Here is a 23,744-nt window from a genome sequence, read left to right as displayed (position 1 = left end):
CAGACTGCTCGGAAGACACCCATAGACAGGAACACCACAGGAACATGTAGCGAGAGGAAGCAGGCTGCCACGGGAACCACATGGCTACATGGCATAGATCATCCTCAAGGCACCTGGCAACAACTTGAGCTGGCAGAGGCCTTGCCTCACCCTGAATCCCCTTAGCACCCACCTCTGCTGCCTAGGGTTGCCTGGAAACCTCTGACCTCCAAGTGCCACAGAAATAGAGCGGGTATCAAAATAATCCCCATGGCTGCACCCCCCAACATGGTCCCCACTCATCCATGGCACCCACTTACCTCCATCTCCGAGCTGTGGGCATGCACCTTCTGAACCATGTCCTCGGCCTCCCACATGCGCTGTGTCAGCTGGGCTGAGTACTCGGCCTGGGTCAGCTCACTGTCATAGGATCCCAGGATGGCACGCATGCCATCTCGCTCCTGAGGACACAGACAGACAGATCAGGTGGGGACAGTGTGTGAGGTGGCTTGGGAGGAATACAGAGGTGGGAGCCTCAGAGATCCCTGCATGTGGAACTCAGTAAGCTCAGGGCTGCGCCCTGGTTCCGTATGTCAGTGGTGCACACCTCCAAAGAGCCTGAAACAGAGAGAGACCCAGGTATGCAGCGCTCCAGACTCAGTTTCACTGGGTCAGTGATGGCAGAAGCTAAGCCTGCTAGCACCACTCTCCAACATTGCTGGGGAGGACACTGACTTGATGTGACTCCTGAGCAGTGACATGCAGAACAAGAACACAAGCCCGGTGAGCGAGCGCTGCCCTATCTGAGCACTCAAAACCCTTGGCTCTGTCCTAACTAATGCACTAAGTGCCCAGAGACACTAGGGCTCCGGAAACAGCTAAGGTCTCTCAGCTAGTGCCTCACCTCCACAGAGAACCCACAGACAAATGAGGCCGCCGGCCTGGCCAGCCATGCCCAGCACTCCTGCCTTTCCACTCAGCAGAGTGCGAATGGCAGCTGGAGTTCTGGCTAACCCTTGGTTGGTCTGTGCATACTAGAGAGCCTAAGCTTGACAGCCTGAACCAGAAAGCTAGCAGTGGACAGATGCTGCAAAGACTGGGACCCAGGTTCCCTTGAATGCTAGAGAGACCTGTCACAGGGGCTGAAGGGAAACACACTCCACCCTGCCAGGAGGAAGACCACAGACACGCAGCCTGCCCTGTGTGGGCAGCCGAGATGCTCTGAGGGCCACATATGGAGTACAGCACTGTTGGGGAGCCTGGCTTCCCCAGGCAGCTTACTGCACTCTCTTTCTCCATGACTCGGGTTCTTAAGTATGGCCCCAAATCTGCAGCGCCACTGGGCTCCTCTTAACACAGATTTCACTCCTAGGTAGAGGAGGTCCAGCCCTGGGGACCCCTACTCGGATGTCAACTTCCAAGAGCTCAATGGAGTACACAAGTGGTGAAATTTCAATGGAGTACACAAGGTGAAAATTCCTTCCTCCAGAGGTGCAGGTATGCCACGACCCAGCTTCACCATCCTCCTCTGAACATCACCTACTGGGGGTGAAAATTCCTTCCTCCAGGGGATCAGGTATGCCAGGACCCAGCTTCACCAACCTCCTCTGAACATCGCCTTGAGAATGTGATGAGGCTCTGCATCCTGCAGGTCTGGGCAAGCCCAGCTCTGTGCTTCTAACCGGAACCTGAGGCATCCCTGCTGATACACTTGGTACCTTCTGCTTGAGCTTTGCCCATTCATGCAGTCAGCAATGAGGATGCAGAGGACAGACGGCAAAGCTCAGGAAGGAGGGGACAGCTCCTTCTGTAAGAAGTAGCTTCTAACCCCAGCTCTGCTCTGTAGCCAGCTATCGAGTCACCCCAAGTTTCAAGTTCTCCCTCAGCAAGAAAGTGGTCACAAGGGTAGCTACGTGGATCAATACTGCTGTGGACAAAGTGTCCAGTGAGCTGTCCTGCAGTCAACTGGTGCTCATGAAAACAATAGGATTTTATTACCATTGGCAAGTGCTGTCTCAGGATGATGGACAGGACATGGCTCTTATACACTCCAGCATACCCTCTTCCCAAACCACACACCTGGAAAAGGTCAGAGTGGCCCCGCTCTATGTCCCTGGCCAGTGGTTCCTTCCCACGTGACCTGAACATCTATCCATACCAGAAGAGGCTTACGGGGGAATAGTGACCTCCACGGACCAGCTCCCTCAGACCACATGGGCACCAGGAGCAGCACCAGCAGCCATCAAAGACTTTTCAATGCGGCTGAGGCCCTGATTGTGTCACCCAGACTCAGTCACCCTCAGCACCAACACTGCCTATCCTTAAGCCCCTAATGTTTAAGAGCATTCTCCTCTTGGCCCATGGGCCTCCAAAGCCTTGTCTGGGCTCTCTTCTCTCCCAGGCAGGGGACACAGTTATCACCTCGGCACAGAATTCATAATTAGTGAGTGCCAAAAAATTCAATAAGTGAGAAATTAAAGTTCCAAATCCAGCTGGAACTGGTCACAGGTCTGGGGGCAATCTATTTCCGTGGGAAGGTTTATGAAGTGCCATAACTTTATTGAAATCCTATATCTTCCCATTGACTTTTATCGTCTCGAGCTGGTTACCCAAGTTATCATTAGCAGAGTGTCGATGCCACGAGAGGCCGGGCGGGGGATTTCCTTTCATCAACAAACTGTAATTGTCTTTTTTATTGATCGGTAAATCTCTCCACTGCCACCTTTCGCTGGGCTTCTCTCCTCCAGTGTTTCCAGGCTGGCGCAGAAGAAAAACAGAACGGGAGAAGTTTGTTGTTTGTGTCTTTCCAAGGAATGGCCATCACAGTGAGGGTGTTGTGTAGTGCGACTGAGTAACGGCTCTTTAATGAGCGATGCCACTCTCGCCTCGGCGCCACTTGAGCAGGCACAGGTGATTCATCGCAGCACAAATCAGTGCCTGGGTGGTGCCCACAGAGCCCTAAAGACCTGCTCGCCAAGTACCAAACAAAATGGCATTTTCCACTGAGTGCTTCTCCTTGGGTACAGAACAATCCTGTTTGAAAGCAATCAAATTTGCTCACCGCATAATTAATGGCAAGGAGAGAGTGCTAGCAGACAGTCTTCCTGAGAAAGTCATCAACTGAGGATGGGGCCTCAAGACCACCTGAGACAATCAGAGGGGATGGGTGGCCTTCTGGGCAGTGCCTCTCTGGGTCAGGACAGGCCAGAGGCCATCCTAGCTGTCAGACAGCCCATGGTGATGAACTGGAGTAAAAACCTGGTGGTATCATACAGTGGTATAGAAGAGCCAGAAAGATGGCTCAATGGGTAAAGGGTTTGTTGCGCAAACATAAGGACCTGAGTTCGGTTCTCAGAAACCATGTAAAAAGCCAGGTGTGGTGAGACATGCTAGTTATATTAGCACTGGTAAGGTGGCTATAGGAGAACTCCCAGGGCTGACTGATCAGCCAGACTAGGACTCTGTGAGAGTCTGTGTCTTAAAGGGGTAGGGGCTGGCAGGATAGTTCAATGGGTAACTGTCAACCCTGAGGATCGGAATTTGATTCCTGGGACCCACATGGTAGAGGAGGGACCTGACCTACAGGGCATGTACACACACACACACACACACACACACACACACACACACACACACACAGAGAGAGAGAGAGAGAGAGAGAGAGAGAGAGAGAGAGAGATTATGTACACATGGGGACAGCTAACTAAAGCTATGTTACATGGCCATTTTCAACTCACTCCTAGCTAGAGAGAGTAATAACAGACCCAAAGAAAGGACTTCTTTCATGTCTAGATGGTGAACCATAAGTTTATTGGGTGCATTTATAGAAGCACGGGTAATCGGTGCAGCTGTATCACCGAAAAGTTCACCCAAGCATGCTGATGACCCCACAAAGCTATATCCTTAGAGCTCCCCACACAGCTTGCTGGCAACTCCACCAAAGAGTCTCCTCTCCCCAGCAAATGCTTCCTGCTTAGAAAACCCTGAGGGGACTCTGGAGCCATATCTCCTGTTTATATAACCTAGGAGGAGACTCTGGGGCCATGTCTCCTGATTATATAACCCTGGGGGGGGGCGGCTCTGGGGTCAAGTCTCCTGATTATATAACCGTGAGGGGGACTTTGGAGCCATGTTCCCTGATTATATAACCCTGGGGGGGGGCCTCTGGAGCCATGTCTTCTGATTATATAACCCTGGGCGGGGGGAGACTCTGGAGCAATATCTCCTGATTATATAATGGGGGGGAGGAACTCTGGAGCCATGTCTCCTGATTATATAACCCTGGGGGGAAGCTCTGGAGCCATGTCTCCTGATTATATAACCCTGGGGGGAGGCTCTAGAGCCATGTCTTCTGATTATATAACCGGGGGGGGGGGGGCTCTAGAGCCATGTCTCCTGATTATATAACCCTGGGGGGAGGCTCTAGAGCCATGTCTTCTGATTATATAACCGGGGGGGGCTCTAGAGCCATGTCTTCTGATTGTATAATGGGGGGGGGGGACTCTGGAGCCATGTCTCCTGATTATATAACCCTGGGGGGGACCTCTGGAGCCATGTCTCCTGTAGTTTCCTGAGTCATAACCCCAGACTCCACCCTACACCCCACCTGAGCCACCTCCCTCCCTCCACAGGTGAAGGTTTCAATCTGGTAAGTGCTGCACACAAAACTAGTAAAGAACTCCAGGGCTTCACAGTGGTTTTCTAGAAGGGAAACTGAGGCATACACATACAGAGTCACTTGTTTCGGAACCCAGGAACTCCAAATCACTGCCTTCTGGAACCTGAGCCTCTTGACAATGCCCTTTCCCCCATGACAACATTTAGGAGGAACTCAACCAGCCAGGCCAGGGGGGGCCACAGATGACCATCACGGGACAAGCAACAAAAATGGGGTACAGGAAGCAGTATCCCCGCTCCTGGGCAGACACTGGATGCCCCACGAGAGCGCTGTGTGACTGGCACTGAGTCGGTGGAAGTCCTGCCACTTATCTTCCACCCACTGGTGAAAGCTCACTAACCTGGCTTTGGAATGGAGACCATTCCATTAAGTCCATGGAGGCCTCTGGGCCTCGGGGCAGAGGATGCAAGAGCAGGCCAGGGGCCAGAGTGCTAAAGAGATAGCAGGTGGTGACAGGTGGCCACAGCATGGAGGCTGCACCAGGTGTATGCGAAGAAGTACACCCCAGCCAGAGGGCAGTGTAGGTGGTTCCCACGGGGCCTGGCCAGAGAGCAAGCCATGAAGACCACACAATAGTTTCTTTCTGTTGCTGTGATGGAACACCACAACCAAAAGCAACTATGGAAGAAATGATTTGTTCTGTCTTAAGGCTCCAGAGGAAAAGTCTATAATGGGATGGGGGTGAGGGGAGCAGGAAATTGAGCAATCACATCTTCAACAGCAAACACCAAAAAGAACACAAACTAGAAATGGGGCAAAGCTGTACACTTTGAAGGCCCGCACCCAGTGGTATGCTACTCAGCAAGGCCCCGCCTCCTCAACCTCCCAAAACAGTACCACCAAGCAGAGACCAAATGGTCAGATACATGAGCTGACAGGGGACATTTCTCTTCACCAGCCTCCGGTGCACCATGGGAAACAGGGGACAACGTGGAGAAGAGGACCAGCCTGCAGTCTGCTGTCCCTCCAGAGACCAGGCCAGAACTCAGGCCAAAAACCACAAGGACAATGCTGGCAGGATACTGCTTTGCTCCGTGTCCTGGAGGATAAGATCAGTCTCTCTGAGCCTTGAGATACTGGACTATCAGGTAAGAGGCAAGGAGCCCACCCGCCCCAGGTGACACAGCAGTCTGGCGTGTGGGTGGATGCGTCACTGCCATCCTCTACTTTCTCTTGTCACAGCTGTTTTCTCTGTGTCAAACACCCCTGCTTGAAGTGAACATGAGTGACCCACAAGGCCAATGTACACGCTGTTCTGAAGCCCAGCTCAGGCTGCAGGGGAGCCTGGTGCTGAACGGATAATAAAAGGCTCAAGGCAACCCTTGTCACTTCCCACCCTCACCAAAAGGGTTGGAGGCACCCGCGTGTCAGCCCAGGAGTCTCTCCCCAGACCCAGAGGCCCCTCCACCCCGCAGAGCAGCTGGAAGCAGAACCTACACTCAGTGCAGGCAATGTCCCTCTCCCTCACTCCTTTCTTCTCCTCTCCTCTCCCCTCCTCTCAGCGGCCCCTCCCACCCTCCCCTGCCAGTGCTGACTCACTGGGCTGCCCACTCATTGCAGTTCTGTCTGAAAACCCTCGGAGGGCCTCTATGCAGGGACACTCTCTGCGGGCATCTCCTGCGGTCCTTCCACTGCCCCCATGGACTCGCTTCTTCTCTGGGCTCCTCCATTCAACTCTTAGTTACCTCACAAGGCTTTCTTATGAACAAATAAATCATGACTGCAAAGAGCTTTCCCAATTAGCTCCCAGCACCAGCAGCTGCGGAGGTCCACCCAGCTCTGGGAATCCTGGCCCTGCTCACTTCTTTCAGGGCCACTCACAGGGCACTCCAAGAGAAGTGCGCTAGAGGCATGGAGGTCTCCACAGTGCAACCCGTACCTGGTAGGCAACAGAATCCCGTCTTTTAACATGCTTATCTCCATTTGGAGAACCTGGCTGTACCCCACCCTAAAAGAGATGAACAGATAGGGGTGCCTGTGGCTCCCTACCAAGCATCCTGGCTCCACTATCTCTGGCTCTAGCTATGCCACCCAGTCCTGTGCTCTTCCACTTGCCTCACCATAAGGGAGTCTTCAAGGTCTTTAGAGCTTCAAGTCCTCTCTAGAGGACCCAGGCCCTCTCTTCATCCATCCAAGGGAATCCCAACATACCCGGCACACAGGTGACTTGGACAGAAGTTCTGTCTCGAGAGTCAACCCTGGCACATGCCCTGCACATTCACACTAGTGGAAAGAGGTTCCAGAAAGTAAGAAGGCCACAGGATACCATGTCACACTGGAGGTTGCATGTTTGTTGGAGGTTGCAGGTGCCTGAACAGCTGCAGTGGCCTTGTGAACCACAGGAGCTTCCATTCTGATCAGTCAGAGCTGCCCCTCAGTGCTCAGGACAGCAGAGGCATGCCTGACCAGAGCCCCAGCCCCAGCTCACAGCCAACGGGGATGTCTAGACTAAGTACAGTCCCACCAGGGTTTTCTGGCTGTTTCCTTCTGGAAACATTCTAGAACTGCAAGCATAAGAAAAGCCTGCTTGCAGGGTCAAAAGAGAAGAAAGGGCGGGCCCTACATGTTGCATCCAGTCTGACAGAAGACATCAGATGACAAGCCAGGCCTGGTGACGCCAACACAGTGCCACCTCCACCTATCTCTGTGAGGGGTGGCTGTTCACTCCCAACCATGGAACTGGCCTCACGAATTCCCAGGCCTTCACTGACCAACCATGACCCAAGCGAGCAGTGAGTAACCATATGAAGTAATCAACCAATTACAACCATAGATGATGGGGCTATACGGAGTGAACCTGGGTCCCAAGGGAAACCTCTCTGCAAAGCCACAGGCCACCAAGGTCTGGGATATAGCAGGCCTCAAGCAGGAGAGGAGCAGGGTTTGTAGTGCCAGATCAGCTGGGCAGTCAGGTGAGGGCCCCGGAGAGAACAGCCCCTGTCCACAGTGACAAACTTCTAGTAAGACCCATCACCACACTGAGGACGGCTGGCATATGCATGCCGCCTTGATGCTGGGTAGATGGGAAAACCCAGGAAAGTCTATTGCTGAGAGTCTGCAATCACAAGCTGCAAGCAAAACCTGAGAGCTAGTGACAGATAACTAGTCAAATCACACACCATGTCAAGCCCAGATGGACACACCAGCAGAAGGCACAGAGAAGACAGAATCAATCCACTCATCAAATACCTTCTCGAGGTGAATCAAAGGCTGGCAAGGAAGAGATGGAAACAGCCATCCTTCCCCACACTCGTTTCATCGCTGTGAGATCTAGTGAGTTACACTGTGGGTCCTCTGAGAGCCTTCAATCAGAGTTCCGGGAAGCAGTGGCACTAAGAAAGGCTGCCTTTGGGCGGCGGGATGGTTAATCTTGGCTGGCAACAGGACTTGATCTGGGATGCACTGAAGGACAAGCTGCTGATGGACCTGTGGGGACTTGCTTGAGGTGATTTTCAGTGGAAATGCCTGCCCTTCCAGCAGCGGCCCAGATGAAAGGAGGTCCCAGAAGAAAGCTCAGCTCTCTGCCAGCTTGCTTTTGTGCCTTGCTGGCAAGTTCATCTGCCCTGTGGCTGCTGCACTGCTTCGCTGAGATCAGAATCCCAGCCTCCTCAGGCTTCCCACATGGACTAAAGAGCAATGACTCTCCAGGAGTCTAGGCCTTTGGGGCCAGGCGGAGACTGCTGAGACACCCAGCTCTGTGGGCTCCTGAACAGCTGCTGGGCCCTCATTTCTGCAATTAAGGCAACTATTACACTGCCCAGACCACATCCTGTAAGTCATCCCTGGACAGCAGAAGTGGGGCCAGGATACAGTAACTGCAATACAGAAGTCATGCAGGGAGAATGGGGAGGGCCTGAGGGAAAACTCCAGTAAATTCAAAACAATGAAAGAAAACTGTAACTATGATATTTTTAAATGGTACAGATAAGGGACTAAATATAGGAATATATAAATTCAAATGGGAAGAATAAATGCTGAAGACAAACTGAACATGCTGATTAAAAGACAAAGCTCATACTGTGTAGAAAAGCAAGCGTCCACTACAGAGTATTTCCAGAAAATAAATAGTGTGTGGAGAAGGCAGCCAAGGAGAGTGGAAGCCCCGCCTACACTCAACAAGATCCAACTGAAGGCCAAGACCTCAGAGTTGGGTCTCTAAGGCTCAAGTCACCAGAACCACATGAGTTGCTAATGAGAGAGGGGGCAGTGCCAGCCATCACTGATACAAAATGGCAGGTGACAATGCCCATCAATGACAAATCAAGCTGACAGTCAGGGGTTAGACATGGAAACCGAACAAAAATGTGAAAAACTCCAACCCAAGACACAGTTGCTATGGTACACATACACATTCAATCTGGGGCTAGCCTAGCCTGCATGGATACTCCAAGCCAGGAAGAAAACCTTGTGTCAAAACAATGTAGGGTGTTAGCCACTCTCAAACCTCAAGGGACAGCTAAAAAAAATTAACAAGTGCTACAACACAGAACACAAATTCCACATGAAGAATCACTGAGAACTACTTCAGAAAAAGAAAAATGGTTATACTGAGAACCAGTGCTGGAAAGGCTGTGAACTATGTAGACTATGTTTGTGATGTTAAAAAAAAAAACAAAACTTTCCAGCAAGCAGAGGTTGGACAAGACTCCTAAAGGAAGCGTGATGACACAAGCACAGGGCCGGCATGGCGCCTCTATGGGCTGCTGGGTTCCCTAGGACCCGGGCAGACACCAGAGGTGGTGACGCATGTTTGCAATCACAGCGCTCTCAGTGCTGGGAGATAGGAGGCAGAAATGGGGGGATCACCGGGGAACCATGGGCCAGGCTGCCTGCAGTACAAACCACTGCAGAGACCACACCAGAGACCCTGCATCACCAAGGATCAAGGGGAGAACTGACTCCTGAAACACGTTCTCTAGCCATTATGTGTCCACGAGTGCACACACGAACACACGATGAACAGGAAGGTACAAAAACAACAGCATCCTGTCAGGAAGCACGCAAGTGTGACAGAGATTGGAACACTAGACTTTGAAAAGCCCCACCTACTAGGTGTCTGGAAAACTACCTGTCAAAGGGAAAGCAGAGAGTGACGTGGGGCTTTGTGTCAGCATCAGGCCTCAAGAACAGGAGTCCCCAGAGCCTCAGCACCAGAAAGGAACGTCGGTCCTTCACAGGAACAAGGATGAGAAGGAAAAGTGAGGACAGGACAGACTTCTCCTTGGCCTTCATTTGTCTCCCAGAAGCTGCAGAGATGGCTCAACAGTCAAGAGCACAGACTGCTTGCTCCTCCAGAGGAGCAGAATTCAACTCCCAGAACCTAGGTTGGGCAGCTCAGAAGCATCTATAATTCCAGAGACAGGGAATCTGATAACCCTTTCTGGCCTCCACCAGCACCCAGAGCGCACGCACACATGCACGCGCGTGCACACACACACATGTACACCTAAATATAATAAAAGTAAAAGTTTAAAGTCAGCACATTAAGTGACTATGGTGCCCCTGGGTGAGGGGTAAGAGAGCTTGAGATCATCCCTTAACCTGTAAAGTAATTCGGTGCTGTCAACCTCAGACTAGATTATTTCTAAATGCTAATGACCAACATTTGGACAATCGTTAAAACAAAACTAGTCACACCTACTGAGGCAGGCCTGTCATCCCCATTACTCTGGAGACTAAAGCAGAAAGACATCAAGTTCAAAAACGGTCTGATCTACAGAGTAAGGTCATGACCAGCCTAGAAAATTTAATAAGATCTTGTCTCAAATAAAATGTTAAGTGGACTGCACAGCAGGGGTGTGTTTCCAAAGTATACTGCTCATCTAGAATCCTACCCTCAGTGAAGGGTTGGAGCACCTACCCAGAATCCCCCAGTGAGGGTCTGAGGTGTAACTCAGTGGTAGAGCCCCTGCCTAGAATCCCCCAGTGAGGGGTTGGGTGTGACTCAGTGTAGAGCACCTGCCTAGAATCCCCCAGTGAGGGGCTGGGGTGTGGCTCAGTGGTGGAGCATTTGTCTAACATATACAAGGCTCTAGGTCCAAGATAATACAGGAAGAGAAAAAAGCTGCCTAATTCATATGCTGACAAACGGAGGGGGACCTGAATGATAAGAAATGTGCAATTAAAAGCAAACAAGGCAGATGAAGTGGAGAAGATAAAGAAAAGGAAACAAAGAACAGTGACCAAGCACAAAACGGGGACAAACATGGGGTATAAAGCAAACCATGTCAACAATCATTTTAAATGTGGATGATCTAAGCACACCAATTAATCTAAGCAGGCCACTTTGGAAGACACTGTCAGAGTACATTAAAAAAACAAGACCTAATTATATGCTGTTTACAAGAAGTGGTCTTTGAAGAAAAAGACACATCTATTAAAGGTAAATGGAGAAAGATATACCATGCTGACTCCAATCAAAAGAGAGCAGGAAAGGCTAGAGCAGCAGTTCTCAACCTGTGGGTCACAACCCCTATTGGAGGGGGCAGCCCTTTCACAGAGGTCACCTAATACCATTGGAAAACACAGATATTTATATTATGATTCATAATAGGGGCAAAAAAAATCACAGTTATGAAGAAGCAATGAAATTAACTTTATGGTTGGGGGTCACCACAACATGAGGAACTATATTAAAGGGTAGCAGTGTTGGGAAAGTTGAGAACCACTGTGCTAGAGAGATAGCTCAGTGGTTAAAAGCATGTCCTGTTCCTACAGAGGACCCAAGTTTGGTTCCTAACAACCACAACAGGCATCTCACAACCCTCTATAATTTCAGTCCTAGGGAATCAATGCCTTCTTCTGGCCCCCAAGGTACCAACAACTCACATGAACATACATAGATACACACTACGTGTTTTTGAAAGAGCTGGGGAAGCTTTCTGCATGTCAAATGAACCAGGGAAAAGCACCAGAAAGGAGTCCGGCTCTGCAGAGATGAAGGGGTCACTGTGATGGGATGACATGCCCACCCTCCACACAAACTCACTGACACTGCAGTGGCAAGACACACACAGCACAGACAGATCAAACTGCACAGAGAGACAGATGAGCCCCTGGTACATGTCAGACTTCAACACTTCTCTATCTGAAACAGGCAGAAAATCGGTAAGGACACCACTGACCCAAACTGCGCTATCAATCACCTGGCCTGACAGTGACAGAGTGTGTCGTCCCCAGCAGCAGAACCCATGTTGTACCCAAGATTACAGGAAGCACTTGCAGAGCAGCGCACTGGGGCCAGAAATGACATCACAGGTAATGGAGAAGAGAGGCATCTCTGCCACTGAATTAAACTAGGCACCAGTTGTGAAAGAGTCAGGGGTAGAGGTTCCCAAATGCATAGAAATTAACAAACCACTTCTAATTAATGTACGGGCAAAGGAACGGCTCAGGAGAAACTCAACAATGGTTTGGAACAATAAGAAGACAATACAACTTTACCGCAAGTTGTGGAACACAGCAGATGCTGGACTCACAGAGAAACTTGTGGCTCTGCAAGTGTGTTTTACAAAGGTCTAAAAAAATCACCTTAGCTTCCAGGAGAGAAGCTGTAAAGAACATGAGACCAAAGCAAGAGGAAGGAAAGAATAAAAGAACAGAAATGAGTGGAAATCCATACAGAAACTTGGAAAAGCAAAATGAAGGCTGGATTGTTGGAACAATCCAGGAGAAAAAGCTTGAAAAGTATAGCTAAGGGCTGAGGGCTAGGGAAATGGCGCAGTAGGCAAAGCACTTGCTGCCCAAAAGTAAAGGCCTGACTTCAAATCCCCAGAGCTCACATAAAGCCAGACATTGCATGTAATCCCAGTGTTCCTACAGCAAGCTGGGAGGGGAAGATGGGAGGATCCCAGGACCTCCTGGACCAGCAGGCTGCAGGAGTGGCAATGAAAAGGAGCTGCTGCCTCCAACAAAGTGGGAGGTGAGGAGTTAATAACCGAGATTGTCCTCTGGCCTCTGTGTGTGCTGTAGCACATGCATGCTTGCATTCACACACACATTATATACATACACACGCCAAAAGAGCCACACCCATGAGAACACTCAGGACTAACACAGGAAGCAGGTGCTACTAGAGTTCAAAACAGGCAAGCTTTATTTATCAAAACAAATAAAAAAAATCACTATATTTCCCCTTTTTGTCTAAAATAAAAAGGCTATAACTAATATAAGAACAACTATATACAATAAGTATAATAACTATATACAATATATGGAGGCAGTAATGCATCAACCATGTCTAGCCCATTTGCATTTGACAAATTCAAAGAAAATACTCCACATCTATCCTATCTTGATGAGTCCAAAGTCTTGTACCTAATTTATTTTCTAACATAAGTTGCATTACCATCCAAAACTATCTTTTGATATATCTCAACCTTATACATTTTACGCTTCTTTAATGAATTTCTTTTCTGAGTCTTACAAACAAGGAAAACTATAATAATAACTATCTAGTCTTCAACTACCTCAGAGACCCAAGAAGGAAATAATACTAACTGAATAAGCAGAAAGTGCAAGCAAGCGACTTCCAAATAATGTGATAAATGACACAAACAGTTGGCTGCCAGGACAGTCACCCAAAGTTCCTCTGCAATGTTAGAGCATCCATCTTCAGCCTAAAGGTCTAGCGCATTCAACAGACTTTTCTAGGAAGCAGGATTTTTGAAGGAGTGTCCTGCCTTGTCTTGACAAGGTTTGGTAGTTCCTCTCTTGTGTTCTGCTTGTCCCATAAAGATAGCATAGTGTAAGCAGTCCAGGAGAGAGCATTTTCTTGCCCAATGGCTTACTTTTGCCACAAAGAAAATAAATACTATGTGGAGTTTCTTCCATCCCCATTATCTTCTCAGTGTCATAACAAAAAAAAGAACCTATGTTACTAAAACATCTTAAATGCCATATCCTATAGATCTCTGAACTATCTGAAGATGACCTGTCTATCTTCTTGTATGGATTCAGCTACCAAAACCCAATGAGGGAGGAAGAGCACTTGGGCTCACCCAGGGCCTGCTCTTTCTTGATCTCAAATGTGAAACACAGAGCACAACAGCGCTGTGACCGGGCCAGCTAGACATCCCTGTGGGGCTGAACCCAAGCCAGTGCCCCATCATGCCATGGACTAATGAAACTATTTAGTTTCTTGACTAAAACACAGATTCCCACTGGATCTAAGTCTAATTGTTAACACCATAATCACGACACCCTGGCCTCTTGCTAAAGGCCTCAACGTTGCAAATAGACTGCAGTCCTGGTGTGTCATATCCCTCAGCTTATGGGTGCACTATAACCGGTTCTATCTTCTGCTACTTTCCTGGAAATACAACTGGCCTGACTGAGGATGGTTACATCAGCCAGTCCCTGGGTGTGGCCTGCCCTGTCCATCCCTGCTTTTGGAGTGACTCTTGACAGGAGCTCAGCTTGACAGGTCAGCCTGTTTCTCTTAAATTCATAACTCTGTTATGAATTAGCCATAAATGTGAAGCAACAGACCCACAAGGTCCCTCTACATGGACCCTACTTGATAATTCCATAGGAGAGCCCAGTTCACTATAAACCTTCAGTAGACAAAAGCAGGGTCCTACATGGTGCTCTTACAGTCAGGAACTTCGGCATGCACCTGTAGTCCCAGTTACTCTAGAGGCTGAGCAAGGAGGATTACTTTAGCTGAGCTTTGACAACTTAGCAGACACATCACATCTTTAGGGGGAGAGGAGGATTATAGAGCACAAGAATAAATGTTAATGTAAGCTATGTACTTTTAGTAACAAGGCAGTGATGGAGAGAGGCCTCAGTGGTTAGAGGTGTGCTGCTCTTACAGAGGGCCTGAGTTCCATTCCCAGCAACCACATCTGGCAGCTCTAAACTACAGGTAATGCCAGCTGCAGGGAATCTCATGTCTTTCACCTCTGCAGCCACCTGCACTCACATGCACATACTTACCCTCCCCGCAAAAGGCACATGCATACGCATTATTTTTGTATTAATAAAAACAAGTGATGAAGGAAGAAAAATAACGAGAGAGACAGAAAAGAGACACACACATACACACACTGGGAGAGAGAGAGGAAGAGAGAGAGACAGAGAGAGAGAGAAGAGACAGAGAGAGAAAGACGTACCTGGGCATTTCTCTGGCACAGCTGTGGGTGGGCCAGTCAGTTTCTCCAGAGAGGACGGACTGCATCAGTCCCTGGGCTGTGATCCACATGTGAACACTTCGCGGTATATTACAGTTGCTACAGTCACAGGCTGTTCCCACCACCAAGCCTTCCTGTCACACCATAACAGACTGAAACCAAAGTACACTCTTTCTGCTTCCTGGCACAGCGATGAATTAACTAAATAATACATACTGGTTCACTAATTGTGACAAACGAATCAGCAAAGCAAGAGAGTAGGGCAACTTCAAAGTTCAAATGTTAATACATGGATATATAAACAGCTGCACAGCTGTAACCTCAACTCAGAAGGCAGAAACATGAGGAACAGAAGTCCAAGTATAGCTTTGGCTACATAGGAAGTTCGAGACCAGCCTGAGCCCCATGTGTCCTGAATCTCTGAACAAGTGTACACAACAGTTGGTATGTACATCAGTGTATGTATATCTTCATATCATGTCGGCATCCAGGAGCCTATGGCTGAGGAATCAAGCAGGAGCAAATGGCTCGAGGGTGCCGTAGGGAGAGAGGAATGTACTAATTTTTACTAGACTTTGATATTAACAGCCTATCTTCTCATCAGCAGTGGAGCCACTAAGAAGAATCACATAAAAGCACACCAGGTGACCAAGATAATGAGGAGAGAGAAAAACAGAAGGGAAAGTTTATTCTATGACAAAGTACAAAAACAGGAGGGGGGGTGTAGAAGCACAAACACAAAGACCAGTAAGATAGATAATTTAAATGCAAATGTGTTAAGCTGAGAACATAGCTCCACAGTAGAGCCCTTGTTCAGAATCCCAGAGCAAGGGACAGACAGCCTTGCTCAGCAGTAGAGGGGTTGGAGTATGGCTGTAGTGGTAGAATGCCTGCATAGAACCCCCAGTGAGGGGTTGGGGTGTGGTTCAGTGGTAGAGCCCCTGCCTAGAATCCCCCAGTGAGGGGCTGGGGTGTGGCTCAGTGGTAGAGCACTTACCTTTCATGTGTAAGACCTTCGGTTCTTTCTGATTCACAGAGGAATAGATTTCTCATTACATAAAGGACAACTAAATATTTCAACTTAGAAAAACACTGCCTATCTGAATAAAGAACACTAAACCTATACTCCACTTATAAGAGAAATGTTTATAACCAAATAATGAAGTTTCAAACGCAAGTTGGAAGAGCAAAGGGTGCAGATATAAAAATGGAAGCTGATGGCCTCTACAGACCTAATCACTGGAAGAATCCACAGGCGCAGATGAATTCACAGGCAGAGAAGGAAGACTACTTTTCAATCAGCCTGTGCCTCCTAGAACAGCATCTAAGGACACAGGATGCTAACTGACAAAGCTAACGGGAGAAGACAGGCAGTCTACAGTCAGACCACAGGAAGCTTCACTGGGATACTCAGAAGCTCCGCAGGGCAACTTGCCACCGACACAGGCATCTGCAGGTGACGACATCAGCAGGCGCAGGTCCGCGACCCGCGCAGAGGTGCTTTACAAACCCACGCTACCAGGAGGCCGTGAAGCAGATTTCATAAAGTTTCTTTCAGACAGAGTCTCACACTGTGCTTCAGGCAGACCTCAAACACAACAGTAATCCTCCTGCTTCCATCTCCAGAGTGCTGGGATGATAAATGTGTGCCACCATTCTTAGCCATGTATCTTGATAAATTTTAAAAGACTGATATCAATCAAAGCATAGTTTGAGGACAAGGAAACTACAGTAGAAGTAAATGATGTAAGAGATAAAAACTTAGCAAATGGATTTTAAATTAAGAAACCTATTTGTGAATAACCCATTGGTCAAATTTTTTTTAAAAACTTACAATGGAAATGGATAAACTACAAAGTTTCAGGGTCTGAATCACAAATGTACCCAAGGATCCATGTGTTGAATGCTTGGTGCCCATCCTGTGGTACTACTCAGAGCTATGAAAACCTTTAGGAGGTGGGGCCAAGTGAATGGAAGTGAGGTGACTGGGGGCATGACCCTGAAAGAGTTTGTGGGATCCCAGGCTCTTCCTTGCCATCTCTTGGCTTCCGGGCCTGGAGGTGAAGGACTTGGCCTCACTACATGGTTGACCAGGATGTATGATTTGGCCACAGTATAAAACCATAATTCAGTACAGCACAGAATTGCCAAATAAGCATTTTTTCTTCATAAGGATAATCTTGGCAACCTACTATCATGATGGAAGGCTGCTTAACACAATAAGGAAAATAAAATATATGAAGCACACAGCATGCAACTAAATTACAGCCTTAAGAGCAGACATCTAAAGAGAAGACAGAATAAGAACCAACCAGCTACATACACAACTCATATTCAAACACGAATTAATGTCACAGAAAGGAGGGAGCAATATGAAAAGCAAATGAGTAAAACAGAATAAATATTATAGAGAATTAATAAAGCCAAAAGTTGGCTCGTTCAAATGACTAATAAAATTAATAAGCTCTAGGGCTGGGAGAGAACTCAGCAGTTAAGAGCACATACTGCTATGTACAGGACCCGAGTATGGTTCTTAGCATCAATATCGGGCAGCTCACACCCGCCTGCATCTACAGCTCCAGGGGCATCTGACACTGTCTCTGGCCTCTACAGGCACCTGCACTCGCATGTGCATACCCACAGAGATATTCACAAAATAAAATAAAATCTCTTTTAAAAAATTAATAAACCCTTAATGTTTATTAATAAAGACATAAAGATTAACAAGCAAGGGTGAGGGGGAAGCAGTACACAGAATACTAACAGCACTGGGGGAGGAGCTACAAAGGTAGCTTGGTGGGTAAGAGCACTGGCTGCTCCTGCAGAAGACCTGGGTTCAATGCCCAGCACCACACGGAGCCTCACAACCATCTGTAACCCTGATTCCTGGTTTAAAAAAAAAATAAATGCAGATGTGGAGATGGCTCAATACGTAACATACTTGCTGCACAAGCAGAAGGACCTGAGTTAGGATCCCAAGCACTCATGGAAAAGCTGCAATGGTGAGAGACTGTCTGAAAACACAAGGTGGAAGCTGAAGAGATGGCTCAGTGGTTAAGAGCATCAGTAGGTCCTGCTGACGACCTAAGTTCAGTTCCCAGTACCCATGTTGGAGAGCTCACAAACGCCTGTAACTCCAATTCCAGAGGACCCAATACCCTCTGTTGAACTCTGAAGGCATCTGAATACATGTGATATATATGTATTATATACATATGTGAAAAAAATCTTTTTGTATAGGTGGAATGCAATTCAAGAAGATACCCTCTAGCCTCTACATGCATACACACACATGCTTATCAGGACACACATGCATACAAAGAATAATTTAAGCTACTGAGGCTAGAGAGATGGCTCAGTGGGTAAAGGGCCTGTCATTCAAGCATAAAAACAGAGCTCAGACCCCCAGCATCCACTTAAATCCACATAGCCACATGAATCTGTGACTTCCCTCCCCAGGGATAGGGAGAGAAGAGGCAAGCAGATGGCTGAAACTTACACGTCGACCAGTAGCTTACACACTGGTGTAGTCCAGCAGACCATTAAGGAGGAAGTAAGCACCAGTCTTACAGACTATCCCAGAAAATCCACAGCACAAAACCTAAGGGGAACCTAAGGGCCAGACTTTCCAGGCAGTGTCCATCAGAACTGCAGCTGAATGGCTAAGCAAGCGCAGGGCTAAACTGCAATGCATAACCCGGCATATCCCGCAGGGGAGCTTCATCCTGGACCACCTGTGGAGCTCCACATTTGAAAAGTCAGACAGCCAATCCACATTTACAGAATAAATAAGAGAAGTCATACAGTATCAATATTTGCAGGAAAAAAAAAAACATTTGCTTAAAATTCATACCTATCCACCATGGAAACACAATACAGAAAAAATCCTCTTAGGGCCGACGAGGTGCCCCAGCAGGTTAAAGTGCTTGCTCTACAAAGGTGATGATGACCTGAGTTCCACCCTAGGTTCACGGTGGAAAGAGAGATCTAGCTCTTGGGAGTTGTCTTCTGACCTCCATACCTCCACATGAATGCTGTGTGGTATGCACACCCCACACCCTCGCACATATACACACATGCATACAAGTAATGAATAAAACAAAGCAAATGTTGGAAGAGAATTTGAAAAGAGCCCCCTAGCACATGAAGGCTAGAGGGCCTGCTGACTGGCTGCATCTCCTCCCGTGGACAGCGTGAACTCTAACAGCTACACACTGCCAGCTTAGCTGAGACTGGCAGGGAGGGGCACTCTGCCACTAACCCCTCTGTTCAAAGCGGCGCCGCTGAGCTTCTCAGAAGTGGAGCAAAGCAAGAAAAGAACCTGAAGTATAAAGGCTGAGAAAGAAGGTGACATGAATTGCCAGCACAAGACACAACTGCGAACAGATAATCCGACTTAATCTACAAAGGATTACTAAAGCAAGTACATTTAGCCATGCCGCCGGACTAGAGCAAGATCATCAAGGATAAACAAACAGAGCCTGGTTCCACACCAGGGAAGGAGGAGCCGAGGTTCAAGGGCTCCCTGGGTGGTGGGGCAAGTGCAAGGCCATCATGAGTTAATGAGACTTTGTCTGAAAATAAAGCACCAGAGGACTGGGGGCTGCAGCTCACTGGTACAGTGCTTGCTGAGCAAGGCCCTAGGTTCAGTCCCCAGGCTCAGTCCCCACCCCTGCAGGAAAGAAATGTATTCACTTGAAATTCCCACACTACAGTACAATCTCTTAGATGTTAGATTTGATGAAAGGCATTGTGATGGTTAATTTCTGTCCATGACTGTCAGCTTGGCAGGAACTGGAATCAACACGACTCCAGGTCTATAGGATACTCCCTGAACAGATAACTAAGTGGGAAGGCCCTCCCCGAGAGTGGATGGTGCCTTCCAGTGGTGGTTTGAATGAGAAACATCCCCCATGGTCTTCTGTCTTTGGACTCTTGGGCCCCGGGTGGCGGAGCTGTTTGGGGAGGATATGGAACCTTTAGAGGGTGCAGCCTTACTGGAGGAAGCATGTCACTGGAATTTTATAGCCTCACTCTACTTCCTGTGCTTGCTCTCTGCTTCCTGGACGTGGATGAAACTGTGATCAACCAACTCCTGCTACCATTCCCCGACATCCCCCCTCTCCCCACAATGGACTATTTCTCTCTGGAATCATGAGCCAAAACAAACCTCTCTTTTCTAGCAAAAGAAAAGTAACTACTATACCCAAACATAAGAAGTCTCAGAGAAAGACTGTTGCCTTTTGCCTGCTCCCCTTTGTCTCTTGCTGGTGAATGTATCTACTCTGCTGTGGCCTCTGATGCCTCTGCCACCTTTCATTAATACCTGACTCAACTTTCCCAGGCCTCCATCACAGACTGAAGAAACAGCACTGGATCACTAGCTAGTGGCACTGTCTTCAGAAGGTGTCGAACTTTTAGGGCTGAGGCCTCCTTAGCAGAAGAGGGTTGCTGGGGATTGGGGGTAGGGAGGTAGGAGGAAGGCAGAGTATGTAGGTAATATCCACTTCTGGTTCTGTCCCATGCTCTCCACTCTGTCTGCCACTGTGACGTGACCAGCTGCGAGCTTCAGTCATCACGCACCCCTTGGCATGATGGGCTGTATCCAGTACAACGTGAACCCAAACAAATCCTTGCTCCTTTAAGTTGCCTCGGCCAGGAATCTTGTCACAGGGACATAAAAGGAAATCACAGGGTAAAAATCACAACATGTACTGAAGGCACAGGTGGCAGCAAAGGCTTCTAAAGCAGGACACACGTGCCCAAACAACAATCATATAAAAATCTGGAAGCAGATTAGAGTTCAGCAAAAATAAGAATGTCAATGAAGAAAAAAAATGAAAAATGCCAGATTTGGGGAGCAGGGGATATATTTGCAATTATTTCTTTAACAAAAAGCTAGTGACCAAAATTTATCAAGAACCTTATGAATAATCAAATCAAATGGGGTCTGCTGTGCGCCATGTTCTGGGGAGTCATAAAGGAACATCTATTCCCAGAGAGGGGCCACCGGTCAGAGAAAATGGGGTATCCAAGTCATGTTGGTGATGGCCATCAATCCTGCTTCTGAGATAAACAGAGAAGAAGCTGAAGGGAGTCAGGTCTCTTGTGGCTCAAGGATGCAGTCGCCACAGTGCACAGGGGGAAGCCAAGGAAGCAGGAGGCTGAAACGGCGGTCCTCACTGCATCTGTAGTCAGGAAGCAGAGGGAAGAGAAAACATGCTGAACGGTGCTGCTGCCCAGAAATTAACATGGGGGCCCCGCAAGTGCAGTGCACTTATGGGTACACAAACATACAGAAATCCTATGCCCAAGCCCTGGGCCAGAAAACTCACAGCAGCATTGCTCAATACTGCTGGTAGGAAGACAGCCAAATGTCCACCACGAGGAGGAGGAGGAGAAGACACATGGCACTCTCAGGGAGCATGATGAAACCTCTGTGTCCAGCAGGGCCACTGTGAATGAAAGAAGCCAACCAACCACCACAGCTACATGTACGGAATTCATGAAAATGAATTCAAAACCAGGCAAAGCTAACAGTGATGTTGGTTCTGGGAGTAGCAAAGAGCCACAAGGTGCCAGAGACTAGTCACCTCGTGCCCTGCAAGGGTCCACAGACACACTGACCTCGTCTACGTTAGTACATTTAGTGAGGAGTGATGTGGCCCATGGTCCTGAACTCACAGAAATGCTCTTTACTTCAGCATCCTGGTCTGGGACTACAGCAGGCACCGCCAAGCTCCACTTAACATGAAACTTTTTACTTAGAAAACTATGTATGGTCTCGAAAGTGCACTACATACCTGAAGACAGCTGAGGGGATGGCCTCCATCTGAGGCCAACCTCCTTGCTAAGACAACTGTCCCAGCAGGAACCTCACAGTGTTGGCCAATGAGCACTCATGGGGGTGGAGTGTCTTAGCACTGCCTTAGGAAAGGAGAAGGCAATGTGAGACCCAGCACGGGAAGATGGAAGGCAAGGGTGGCAAGCAGGGGCCATCGTGTTGGGTTCATCTGAGAGCTGGGATCATCACTAATAACAGAGGGACAAGGAAAGATGGAAAAGGGTGAGGGGTCAGAGAACAGAAAGCCCAGTTGTGACACTGGGCTCTCAGGCCAGACTCGGCCTCACCATCTGCCGAATCCCTGACAACAAATGATGCTTAGATGTTGAGTCAGGTCAGAAAGGATGCTAAGGGAGTCTACAAGATGCAGCTGAGGTCACCAGGCCTTGCTGTGTCCAATCTAATCCTGTGTCCACATGGCACTGACAATGAGAAAGGAGCCCAGAGATGCCAGGTGGGGCACAGACAGAGTTGGTTGCCCTGCACCCCACCCTTAGCAGAAGCAAGGAGGGAAACAAGAGGCTATGCCCCCAGTGGTTGTTTGAACAAGGGGTGCAGACAAACGTCTCTGGGGACAAAAGTGTTCACAGTCATCAAAGCTCATTAAATGTGGTTAATTGGGTGAGGCCAGTCCCACTGATGACGAGAGAATGAGAGGATAATTTTAGCGAAATGCAGTTCCATTAATTTCCATATAGTCTCTTGAACAAAGCGCTAACAAAGTGTTACCAAACGCATTTCTTGCTTCGATTCTTTCATGAGTAGATAAGGCTAATTTAGAATTAGCACACCGCTCACTTAGGCCAATTAGAGCCGATTAAACAGGGTCCCTGGTCTGTTCCCATGCGTTGTGCTTCCTGGGTGGGCTAGGGCTGGGGAGTCAGAAGTTCAACCCTTCCAACAATGCAGGAAGCTGTCAACACATGCTCACGGACACTTATCAGGTGCTGCGTGGGGAGCGAGAAAACCGACTTCTGTTGGTGCCCATGGGCCACCACACTCTATAAGCACGGACACGGATAGACAGCAGCCTCGCAGAACACCTGGTAGCCTGCCCTCGAGGCTGCCATCCTTCCTTCGGCAGTTCCAAGTGTTCTCCCTGAACTGTGGTAAGCCTCCTGATGCAGTCATCTCACCTGCCACCAAGAGTATCATGTGCTGAACAACCTTCGGGGTCACCAGCTTCCCTAGAGACCCACTAGACACAGCCAACAGGGTCCACACCTACATCAGTCAGGCTTGTGGCTGCGCAGTAAATGTGTCTGGCTCTCTGTGGGAGCTGGAGGCTAACACAGCTACTCAGTAAGGCAGGGCAGGGTAAGAGTCTGCTCCTTACCTCCTTTGGGCTAGAAAACAGTGCAGACAGCACCACACACACCCTGAGTCACTGCCTCTAACTATCTAACTACTTCCTGCCCAGCCCCCAGCTGAAGGAGACAGAAGAGGAGGAGGCCCTCAGCACTCTGTACTATGAGCCCCAGCCCCCGTGTTCCTGCAATTTCAACCTTCTGAGAAAAAGCTCTACAACACCTATTGTAGGAAGGAGTGGGAATCAATTGAGACTTCCCGAAGCAATCTTACTCGGGCTTCACACTGCTCTATTACAAACTCCATTTCATTTACGCTACTTGTATAATGCATTCCCAGCACCCACCCTGAGCCAGCCCTGTGCTTCCAAGCAGCGACTCCTTACACCAGTGCGGGTGACTCTGTGGGCAATGCATTAGAGCTGATCTTCCTGGGGTGACACCAACAGCTGCGAATGATGAAGTTGCAATGACTGTCCTACGGCAGGCTCCTCCCTCAGTGTCCTCAGAGAGAGGTGAGAAACGAGGTCCGTGGTGACTGAGCAGAGAGATGGAGGGGCTAGGACAGCCTCAGGCCTAGCACGGTGTTGCTGCTACTCAAGCACATCTCACAGGGCGCAGGAGGAAGGCTAGAGGACATGGTCTGCAGCACTGAACGCAGCTGATGCCCTGGATGCCCAGCCTGGCTCCGCCAGCTTCAGACAGTTCCTGGTGGTCCCCTCCAACCTTCTGTTTCTGCATCCAGTGAGGAACCGGTGAGGAAGAGACTGACTCGGACAACTTTGTGATGTTTTGGTTTTATG

At 48.7% G+C, this 23,744-nt stretch overlaps 1 protein-coding gene across 2 annotated transcripts in view; it reads right to left on the bottom strand.

Moving 5' to 3' along the window:
* Mad1l1 (mitotic arrest deficient 1 like 1) overlaps positions 1 to 23,744 on the bottom strand; it is a 317,552-nt gene that overhangs the window by 137,474 nt on the left and 156,334 nt on the right. For both annotated transcript variants that reach the window (XM_048436907.3, XM_085683370.2), the window contains exon 12: positions 300 to 440. In XM_048436907.3, coding sequence (XP_048292864.3) covers positions 300 to 440 — 141 coding nt within the window. The remainder of the gene's footprint in view (positions 1 to 299; positions 441 to 23,744) is intronic.

This window comes from Myodes glareolus, chromosome 2, assembly GCF_982192425.1.
Source record: "Myodes glareolus chromosome 2, mMyoGla1.1, whole genome shotgun sequence".
Lineage (NCBI taxonomy): Eukaryota > Metazoa > Chordata > Mammalia > Rodentia > Cricetidae > Myodes > Myodes glareolus.
Note: the sequence above shows the minus strand (reverse complement) of the source record. Positions and strands in the feature narration are given on the sequence as shown.